Here is an 11910-nt window from a genome sequence, read left to right on the forward strand (position 1 = left end):
ACACAATTTAACGACAAACCTACAAACATTTGCCTGTTCCATCATCTCCCTAATGATAGAATTGGCTTCTTACGTGTCAGACAAAACAAGACATTTTAAGTTGGACTGTGGAAAACTCTGACATTCCTAAACAAGACAACGATTAATCGGTAAGGAAATGAGTTGCAACCCTAATGGAGAGACGTGTTTGTCTGGGAATTCCTCCGGGGCGAACTGAGGCGAAGACACAACCACACAAGTTGCAAATGTTTTAACTTGCGCAAACAATTTGCACTTATCCCGGGGATTTATGAATCTGCCTTATAACGAACAGAGACAGTGTTTCCCCTATCTTTGTGGATGACGTAGATGCACATATTTGGTGCAATTTCACATAATTCTGGACCATTATTATTACCATATCTGTGTCTAAAACGTTGGAGAAGCTAGAGCAGATAATAAATAAATACCACTCAAAAAGCTTAAGTCAAAACTTCGGGACCAACTGCAATCATTAGATCTGAGAAAAGTCAGTCAGTGAGTTTTGATGCTTATATTGATTTTACATAATTTTGCTTAGGTGGTCCCTAAAACGGCTTGGGTGCTACACCTAAGCCTTATAATGGTAGGAAAACCCTGGGAGACAAGACGAAAAAAGGAGAGAGAGTGCAGGGAAATAATAGAAAGAGCTAGAGTACCTGGTAAGTTGCTGACACACACACAGGCGGAGCGGGATGGGGCTGATGCGGGCTGTGAGCCAGACCTCTGCTCGGAGAGCCTTGATATAGCCCAAAAGTCGTTGTCCTGCTCCATCATCATCTGGTACGCTGCAGCCGCTGCTAAGGACAAGGGCAGGCTGCAGCGTATCATTCGCTCTGCTGAGAAGGTGATTGGCTGCAATCTGCCGTCGCTCCAGGACCTGTAGGCCTCCAGGACGCTGAGGCGGCCAGGAAAGATTGTAGCTGATCCCTCTCACAAACACTTTGAACCCTCCCCTCCATCAGAACCAAAACCTCACGCCATAAAAACAGCTCTTCCCATCCACAGTCAGCCTCACCAACAAGGCCCCCTGACAATGACTCCTCCTAACCCCCCCCACCTCTAGTCACTACACTTTGCACATACCTTCATCCTGCCCTGAATGGCAAGCCGGCCTAACCCCTTAAATGCTGCTTTTGTCTTAAACACAAACATGTACATTTTTACTTTTCACCCTTACTGCACATATTATGACGACTATTTTGATGTGTTTTGTTGGCATTTTGTTGGCAAGTAGCAATCTCTGCATGCAACATGAGCATGTCCATGCAGAGTGATGCAACAGTCTGTGTCTGTGCTTTATATATATATGTGTATGTATGTATGCACTATGTTGCGTTGAATTTTTTTAAACAGCTTTGTTTGTCCAAGAAAAATTTGTTTTATACTGTTTTGTACAAAGCGAGTGAGGGGGGGAGCCAGCGTTGAGCTATCATTTTCTTGGTTGCAGTTGAGCCGGCTAGCCAGATCTTCCAAGCAGGTGTCATTTAGAGTCGTCATTAAGTAACAAAACAATCAGGTCAGTAGGAACTCGACATCCTATCACCTCAGATATTATTGATGTTGTTTTATTCCAAATCTCGTGCACCTGTTCACACTCCCAGACCATATGCAGGAAAGTTCCAGTTTGTTCAGGTTAACAGAACGCGCAATAGGGAGTGGGAATGACTTTAGAGACATATCTCTTCTGAGGAGTCCAATATCTCCTATGACATCTGTTGAAGTGGATATACTGGGGATTTGGGTTCTTTGAACAGTGGAAAATGTTGTCCCAAACTGTCTCCCAATTAATTGTGTTCTCCTCAGCTCCCCCCCCCCACACACACACACTAAACTACATTCTTACTGGGTTAACATGACATGGAAAGACTTCCCTCCTCTCCTGCTCCACACAAATATGTAGCGCCAGGCATTTCCCAAGGCACTCTCAATCCCAGCTCATGTTTCCTCTGTCATCACAAAGAAACCTTTTTAGGAGTAAAACCACTTTCTTTTTTTGGGGGGCGGTGTTTTACAGAGCAGGTCTGGGGTTACTGCTGCTCCGCAGACTTTTGTATGTAAAGACAATAGAAAGGGAGTATCGTTCTCACTCCGCCCTTCTCAGCTGACCTTTCCACTCTGTGGGACAGGAAAACACTATTTTAGCTCATTTCAATTCAATTTTATTTATAGTATCAAATCATAACAAGAGTTATCTCGAGACACTTTACAGATAGAGTAGGTCTAGACCACACTCTATAATGTATAAAGTCCCAACAATTCTAGTAATTCCCCCAAGAGCAAGCATAGTGCGACAGTGGCGAGGAAAAACTCCCTTTTAAGGGGTATAATATGTTGTCACTATGACCCAGTTAATTCATTAACATAAAGTAGGTTACTTTAACACTTTAATGATCCCTCAGAGTCCCATCCTCCTGTAGGATAGCATAAATAAAGACACTGCAACTATAAATGGTAACAGCACACACAATTAAAAATAAATATGCATATAAATGTAAGTCAGCGGACTCAACCCCCTGGGCATCTCTTCCGGTCCTGCTCTAAGCTCACAAGGTTTTGGGTTGACATTTTTTCATTTGTACTGTGTCGTGTGTATAACAGACAACTGGCTCCAGACTGTCTCTTGTTGATTCTGGGCTGCTCCAACAACTCTCTGGCTCTCGCCTCCACTTTACAACAAGCCCTCATGTTTGGTATGGTCATGGCGAAACGGCTCATTCCTAGAGAATGGAATTCAACTTCTTCCTCCCTGCGTCAAAAAGTGGCTAAATTATATGGTTTCTCGTTTACATCTTGAAAAAAATTGGTTTTATCTGCCTAACTCCCATGCTAAGTTTATGCAGATTTGGGGCCCTTTTAAAGAGCACTTTAGAAGGGAGTCAGGATGAAGGTATATACTGTATAGTGTTTGGATGTGTGGTGTTTAAACTGGAACACAGCATTAAACACCACACACCCAAACACTATATACAGTATACCTTCATCCCGACTGTAGCTGGCTTCATCAACATAGTCTGGATCAAGGGAAGTACATTTCCAGAATAAAGCCTGACTTCCTGTTCGTAAGCCATGGCTCCTTTAGCTCTGTGTGTTGCTGCTGTCTAACTCCATTCTCTTCAGGAAACAACAACAAACTTCGAGCTAGTGTTCTACACGCTGAGAATGGCAAGTTTTGAAGAAAATGTGGATCGTGCCACAAGGCAGGCCCGCTTGGTTCTTTCAGGGAATGATTGTTAATATTAAAGGTCCCATGGCATGACATTTTCACAGGTTTTTTAACATTAATATGAACTCCCCCAGCCTGCCTATGATCCCCCAGTGGCTAGAAATGGCAATAGGTGTAAACCGAGCCCTGGGTATCCTGCTCTGCCTTTGAGAAAATGAAAGCTCAGATGGGCCGATCTGGAATCTTGCTCCTTATGAGCTCATAAGGAGGAAGGTTACCTCCCCTTTCTCTGCTTTGCCCGCCCAGAGAATTTGGCGCACCCATAAGAGAGGCTTTCAAACAAGCAAAGTGGCAGTTGGTCATGGCCACACCCCCCCCTCCTCAATACCTACAGACACAGAATTGGCACATCCTAAGGAAAGCTCATTGTGGGACTGGCTCTAGTGGCTGTAATACTGCACCAAGGCTGAATTTCGGGAAAGAGCCTTCAGATACAGTATTAGGGGACCACTAAGGCCTATATAAAAGAGCCTTCAGATACAGTATTAGGGGACCACTAAGGTCTATATAAAAGAGCCTTCAGATACAGTATTAGGGGACCACTAAGGTCTATATAAAAGAGACTTCAGATACAGTATTAGGGGACCACTAAGGCCTATATAAAAGAGACTTCAGATACAGTATTAGAGGACCACTAAGGTCTATATAAAAGACACTTCAGATACAGTATTAGGGGACCACTAAGGCCTATATAAAAGATACTTCAGATACAGTATTAGGGGACCACTAAGACCTATATAAAGAGACTTCAGATACAGTATTAGGGGACCACTAAGGCCTATATAAAAGAGACTTCAGATACAGTATTAGGGGACCACTAAGGCCTATATAAAGAGACTTCAGATACAGTATTAGGGGACCACTAAGGTCTATATAAAGAGACTTCAGATACAGTATTAGGGGACCACTAAGGTCTACATAAAAGCATCCAAAGAGCACCATGTAATTGGACCTTTATCAAGGATTAGGTTTATGCCATTTCCTCTCTAACTGGGACGCTTTGGGACCGATTGGTGGGATTGCTGTGGGCGAGGTACCCACAAAACCGGTAAGAGTAAATTACGTTTAACTATGTCTCCAGCTCATTTTTATAGCTCATGTTAAATAGCTCATGTTACAGTATTGTTTATTGATTGATTGATTCAATTCGTTTTCCAAAACATGAGAAAAGGGTGACAGAGCCCAAGATGAAATCTTTTAATTCCTGCTTTTGTCTGACCAAAATGAAAACCCAGAGATATTAAATATATGTACTGTAATATGAAACAACAGCAGAGAATCCTCACATTTGAGAAGCTGAAAACACCAAATTGATGGCGTTTTGTTTTTGAATAATGATTTGTCTGTAGGGCCGGAAGTTGGTTAATCCATACCTGCAAACTGAGAAGGGCTGAAAAAGGTGACACATCTCAACCCCCCCGAGAAATTCCTGTTAACGAAAAAAAAAAAAAAAAACACTGGATGGGGAAAAGGGTATTTTACAATTACTTTGAATGCAGCACGAGGCTGGCGAGGCGAGGCTGAGTCTGTGTTTTTCAGACAACGGCAGCTGCAGTCTGGTGTTACAGTCCTCTCCAGTGAAATACAGACACACTTTACACTGTTTAGCTGTCAGCATTTTAACCGTGTTTACTCCAGCTGCTAGCTGTAGGCTAACGTTACCTGCTGTCGAGTGTAGTGTTACCGTAACTAGCGTCCCGTGCGGCGATGTTTCAGTTCCCTCTAACGTCCGTTTTCGGAGCCTCAGAGAGAAGCGCAGGCATTTAAGTGGCACCTAAATAAGGCACCGAAATCCGCGTTGCTATTCGGTCCGGTAGATAACGGTCGTTAAGGCACTGGTGCCGTATCAGCACCGGGTCTTGGACCCCCACCCAAATAAAAACTCTTCGGATTTACACGATTCACGTGGATGACATTTTCCCATTCAAAACGGCGATTTTCGCCGAAAAGCAACTAGTTTGCAGGTATGTTAATCAGGCCATGTATCCAGCAAATTTAAAAGGCCGAGAATATTTAGCACTCACCGTGGCTACGTCTGGTGCTTAGCGCCGCCCAAGACGACTGTGATTGGTTTAAAGAAATGCAAACAACCCAGAGCGTTTTTTTTCTCCTATCCCAGAATGTATGTGTGGTGTAGCCAGACCTTCCACAGCGCTGTGGAGATAATGCAATGCAAGACTACATACAGTATAACCCAGAAAATAGGGGAGGGTCATGTCTTTTTATTCTTTGTTGAGGGGAGGGTCACCCAACATTTTTTTTGTCCATGAGGGTCACCCAACTTTTGTATTCATGAAAAAAGCAACATTTCAAAGTGGCTTATTTGGTGCATCTTTTTTCATGTAGCTCTTAGTCTCTGCCCTCCTTCGCTACCAGATGGGTCTGACCCATGAGTTTGCTGAGGGGCAGAGGGAGCACTGCCCCCCTGGTGGCTGAAATGGATAATTGCATTGTTTAAAAAATGAGTGGAATAATTAATTATATCTGGCATGACCAGATATTTTATAAATATCTTAAATAACACAAAACAACTAAATGGTGGTAGGTAATACATCTGATTTCAATATTACCTGGCTGACGATGGGAGCAGCAGGAAGCAAAAAACGAAAGTTACTGTTGTACTAGTCTGGACACCTTGCCGTGCCAACCTTGCAATAAATGTTTCCTAAATGCCATGTATATAAATGTGATGTCAGCTTACTAATTGATTGCGGGTTTTGTGTAGATTTGGACTTGTATACGTTTATTCCACTTTGTTTAAACAGCGAAGTGAAGAGGCCTCGTTCACCTGTTTGGAGCTGGCTGGTGAATGTGACGCTCGTATAGGCCTTGCTGGATACACCGTGACTCTGTTTGTGGATCTACTGATCGCTGTGGATTACATTTTTTCCGTGTCATTGGATTACGGCAAAATACGGATCTTTTTTCTTAACGTGTCTTAACGTTTTATGGCGAGTTTGGAGAGGCGTCTCAACAGACTGTAGGTCCAACACTGATTGTTCACCGTTACATTTTAGTTGAATTTAAGCGTCTGTCTATTGTGTTCCAAAACAGCCGTGCTGCGATTGGATTTCATAAGGGTGAATTGTTAAATTGTTACAATGTAATTTAAAATCTGCTTTTAAAATAAACATCTATGTTTGGGAATATAATGTTCAGCTTCGGCACCTTTACCTATGTGCTAAAATATACAATGACGAAGCCGAGTGACAAATCCATAGCAACCAGTGTTGAATTTGTTATTTCCCAGTGTCCTTTGCTGAATGGTCTCAATATTTTGTTTTATTTCATGTGAATACTAGTTTACTAGAGGAGTAACTTTGAAGTAATGCAGTAATGCAGGACGTGTGCATTTAGTTTCCATGCTTATTGTTTCCACAACGATAGTGAGTAAATCTACTGAAATGGCCACCACACCATAACAGAGGAGTGTGATGTGTAAGATGAGAATGCAGAGGTTAACTCCTATACATCATGGCTGTAAATCAAAAGACATCTGTACTTCTTTGTTAAGCGCAAACTAATACATAAGGGGAGGGTCATGCTTCTTATTCAAGTCTGTTTGGAGGGTCATAGGAAAATTATTAGTGGAGAGGGGAGGGTCAAGTCTTTTTAGCCTAAAGGTCCCAGAACTCCTCCGGTGGCCCCTTAAGTAAATAACGAACAGTCCCTAATGCAGTCGAACACCATTATAAAATCTTTTGAGAATACATATACCAAGTTAAGGTTTTTTGACTGGTATTAACAGAGTAAAAATTACTAGAAAGAAAATTTCGATTCAGCTGTACATGGATATATTTTGAGAGAATATGCATTAGCTTGTATGCCAATCATTTGTGGAAGTACTCTGATATTTTACTTAATACTACCATTGTAAAAAAAACTGTTACAAGTCCTGCATTTAAAATCCTACTCAAGTAAAGTGCAAAAGTATTAGCGTCAAAATATATACAAGTACCAGGGACTCAGTGGAGTAAAAGTATAAAGTTACACAAAGGCAAGCAGGCGACGTCGTTTACATCGAAAGAACTGGTACACAATTCGGTATTCTTCAAACTGTGGAACAGCACCTTGTCATTCATTCAATACGTCATAGTACTTACAGGCCCTGCACAGTGCACACCCACAGGTGGTTCCACTTAAGGCTGATTAGATCTCTAGTCAGGTGGAGTTTGAATAGGAATTCCGAGGTCATTTGTCTATATACTAATACATTATAAATGTGTAATTTGTCCTGCCCTGGCAAATACAAGCAGGACAGCGAGGGAGGGTACTCAGTTCGTACCTGCAAAGTCCTAGAGCTCCAGTCAGTGAAACCACCTGAAGGGATGTATAGGTGAGCATTATAGCATCCATTACTACATAGTCCTTCACCAAAGCTTATTAAAGATAAGATTTATTCACCCTGATCTGATGGTATGATCTGTCAAACCCCCAGTGGAGCTCCGTTTAATATTCTAACAGCTGAATGAACCATACCGCAGACAGGATTGTCACCATAAAAAGGACTTTTATTCGTTTAAATGTACAGGCGGGCTCTAACGATAGCGGTGCAGCTGCATGGTGTTGCGCCTCTTCCAGGCAGCACGGCGGGAGCCTCCGATGGTCAGGTGGAACTTGTGGCCCTTGCCCAGGCCACGGCTCTTCTTTCCTGCAGATGTCAGGCCACGCATCTCTCTGTGCTTGTGCACAGCCTTTGTGATCCATTGGGTGTCTGGGTTGCGTCTGATGGCCTTGTGGAAGGTGTCGATCAGAATCACCTCAAAGAACTTGTAGGTGGAGTCCTCACCCACCCAGTAGGAGCTCAGCACTCGCAGGCCTCCACAGTGACGGCCAGCACGCTCCTAGGAAGAAAAAATATATATATTAAATGAATGTTTCTGACTGGACAATCAAGTCTGTAATTAAACAAAACTAACAGGGTAATATACGGCACCGACTTAAAGCTGCAAAAGCAACGCCGCTTCGGCAGCTCCCAGTGCCAGCAAGAAATGTGATTTGAGCCCCCCAAAACCCTATAAAAAGATGCCAGTAAACTGGAGACAACATGCACACATTTACCAACCCTGCTGGTATGGGATTACACAAAAAAAGGGCAAACTGACAACAGTAAATCCCTGTTTACCAGAGTAGGAGACCTTCAATTCCATCTTAATATTTTGTGAAAATTCTCTACAATATGTATACATTACAATTCACACCAGCAAGTTCCATTTAGGACAACTTTCCATCAGTAGTGACAGTCTGGTTTACCAGATGCAATGCTTGGATAAAGACTGACTCCCCTTTTGCCATCTATTTACAAGGACACTGTTGCATCCAGGGCTTAGTGCCACCCAAGAAGATTGGGATTGTAGATACATACAACCCAGATAGCGCCCCCCCCCCCCCCCCCATTAATACCATCAGTTAAAAACAATATTAAAACTAAAATTTAAAGAGTGCGCTAAACTAGCATCTGTTCAGCTTCAATAACTGCCTGCATTGTTCCATCCTGGTACTGTGGGGTTATTGCTAAGCATTAGACTGCAGTGTTCATAAACAATGTGGCTATGAGACAGTAGACCCCAAACCAGTGTAATATTAACAAAGGCCCATTTCTAATTAAGTGGCCCAGTAATTCTGGTCACTGCACCATCGTGCACAGTACCAGGACCCTTAAACTGATGCATGGATTTTCAGCCACCTGTGCTTTCAAAGTAGGAGTTACATTTCCCAACTCTTGTTTTCACTAACATTTTGAAAACGTGAATTGTGAGGTGAGACTTTAGTGACAAAGTTCTTCTTGGGAGGGTAGGCTTGGACAGCACTCTCCACGCATAAGGATTATTTCAAATAATATTCCAATGATGTCCAAATAAGTGTGCTGCACTTCCTATATGCAAAGTCACAAAGCACTGCCTGCTACAAAACTGAGTGCACTATACGTATCAGTTCTGACCCACAGAGGAGCAGATCCTCTAACTTCAGCCACCCAATGTATTTTTGTGAGTTTGACAGGGCACATGGGAACATGTTGCTACCCATTCATTGGGTAGCATTTGCAGTCAGAATGGGTAACGCATGAATACATTTATTTCAGGTGCAGTACACACCGTCATCTAAAGCTCATCACAAGAATCGTCAAACCAGCAAAAACATAAGTAAAATTTATTTTTATAGCACATTTAAAAACAGCTTGCACTGACCAAAGTGCTGTACATAGCGCATTAACCACAGAATAAAATAAATACACAACATGTCTGATTGTTGGCCTTAGAGCCAAAGTCTATCATGAACATACCTCAGCAGTTGACTGCAAACTGCGGGCAAACTTGATCTGGTTGACGCCATGGTGCACTGGCTTGCCATAGGTAGCACCCTTGGGCACAGGGCGTTTACGGCCTCCACGGCGCACACGGACGCGGTACACAACGTAACCTGTTTGAATAAAACAAAGAGGCCTGATTAGCAAGGAAAGGCAAAGATGATGAGCGATCACACGTGTGCAGGAGCACAAACTCTGGGCTCAGCACTCACCCTGCTTGGCCTTGTAGCCCAGTCTACGAGCCTTGTCAGGTCTGGTGGGTCTAGGAGCGCGGTGGAGGTTGGACAGCTGACGGTACTGCCAGCAGCGGACACGGAGCAGGAAGCGCATCACATCGGACTGCTTCTTGCGCCACAACTCCTGCATATACTTATATGCTCCCATGTTGACTTATCTGAAGAAGAAAAAACACCAGTGTGCAAGTTAAACATTTGCTATCAACTCATAGCTCGTTTTAAAACATGATGCATATAAGGATTCCACAATACAGGATTCATATTGGATAACATGAAGTCAGCATCTGCAGTTCAATCTATTATAGGCTTACATGCAGTTTAGTGTCCCAAATTATTTTCCAAAAAAACTGTCTTTGTGTGGTAAGACAGGTTAGGGGTAACACAGGTGGTTTAGCAGGTTCATAATTAATTAAGGACATTGTATGGGGAATTTGGGACACTAAATTGCACGTATACCCTATAACAACATGAGACGGTCAAGCTGAGCAACATTTATAGAAAACAAATTAGACAGTTGCAATCATGTGCCATGTGAGCGCCGGCAAGCCAATCATTTGACTAGCTGCTACCTTTTTCAGGTTAAAAAGTGAATGAGCTGTCTTTTAGATAAGTCAATTTCAAACCTGTGACTCTTAAGTCTTAATAGAACATGGTTCAAGACCACTGAGACTCCATACATTCATATAGAGTGAGACCATTCTAACGTTAACCGTTTCCAGACAGCCATGACTTCCCATTGTCTCCATAACCTCTAAAGCGACGTTAATACATATTAAGACGTCCCAGGTGTCTACATGTTAAAGCACACGGTAAAAAATGTGCAAGTGGTAATAGTACAGAATCTCCATGCTGGTTAGAAAGCTGGCTAGAAATACAGCTAACGTTAGCATGCTAATGTTGGCCGCGTAGCATCTCACTCTGGCTTCACCAGAATGTTGCTAGCATTAACGTTACCCCAGAAATAACAAATTGCATATGTCGTTTTTAAATGGGTTAAAAAGAGAAGACTCTAGCAACTTTATTACACAAATAACAAGACAGCATGGTACCAACACATTAGCTTCACTACTGCGGCCGGCTGTGGCAATGGCTACTAGATCCGACTGCATCTCAGCACCATTAAAACAGGGCAATAATTAGTATTTCTAACAATGTTTCTCAAAAACTAATCAAGGCGTATGGGATCGTTGTTAATTCGCTAAACTACGTCCTAAGCCAAACAGACCGATGAAAGCATATTCATAATGATTTTAATGGATTACGTTGTGTAGAAATGCATAGAAAAACTCGCTTACATGATGGCGTACCAGCCGGAAAGAGAGAGGGTACGTACCCAGCATGCCTTATGAAAACGACTGTGACGCATTTCCTCTGTTGGGCACATGGGTAATGTAGTCTTCGTTTGTTTCTTTTTATTTTTTTTCTACACGTAATGATACTTTTGCGGTAATTACGAGAATGAAACATGTGCTCTATTTTAAAATTTCAATTAATTTTCAATTCAAAAGTAATTTTACAATATAATGTAATCACCCAGTTTTATATACAGTCTACGAGGTAATCACAGTAGAGTCTAGACAAAAGACAGACATTTTGTGTGTATATTGATCTATTAATCCAAACCATATATATATATATATCCAAATAATAATAATAATGATATTAATAATCAGCGTATGAAGACGATTTTTTAGTTAATAATCTTATGCTATATAATTTATTATAATTTATTGTGTAATAATATCACATTTACAACATAATATTTACATGCACTATGCATATTTGTTATTATGTTGACACTTACTATTATTGTTGATTTCTGTAATTGTAATTGTGATAGTGCAGTTTACACAATATAACAACAGTGGATCAGTGTAAGCACGTGAACAACTATCCAGCCAATACATTTTTATAATACACAACTTATGCAGTTACATTATTATTATTATTATTAGTAGTAGTAGTAGTAGTAGTAGTAGTAGTAGTAGTAGTAGTAGTAGTAGTAGTAGTAGTAGTAGTAGTAGTAGTAGAACTAGTGGTATTGTTATGACCATTATTATTATTATCAATAATTATTATTATTACTTATTTAATTTTTTTTTGTGGTGTGAACATAGTTTGAC

General features: G+C 41.6%; 1 protein-coding gene across 1 annotated transcript; it reads right to left on the bottom strand.

Annotated features, from left to right (window-relative positions):
- Positions 1-7734: 7734 nt before the first annotated feature.
- rpl15 (ribosomal protein L15) lies at positions 7735-11155 on the bottom strand. The gene is made up of 4 exons (XM_078268096.1): positions 11083-11155; positions 9764-9945; positions 9528-9664; positions 7735-8088 (listed from the first exon to the last, which is right to left on the bottom strand). The coding sequence occupies exons 2-4, from the start codon at positions 9933-9935 to the stop codon at positions 7783-7785; spliced, it is 615 nt and encodes a 204-aa protein (XP_078124222.1). The 5' UTR covers positions 9936-9945; positions 11083-11155; the 3' UTR covers positions 7735-7782.
- Positions 11156-11910: the final 755 nt, after the last annotated feature.

The sequence above is a fragment of the Sander vitreus genome, chromosome 14 (assembly GCF_031162955.1).
Source record: "Sander vitreus isolate 19-12246 chromosome 14, sanVit1, whole genome shotgun sequence".
NCBI classification, from domain to species: Eukaryota; Metazoa; Chordata; class Actinopteri; order Perciformes; family Percidae; genus Sander; species Sander vitreus.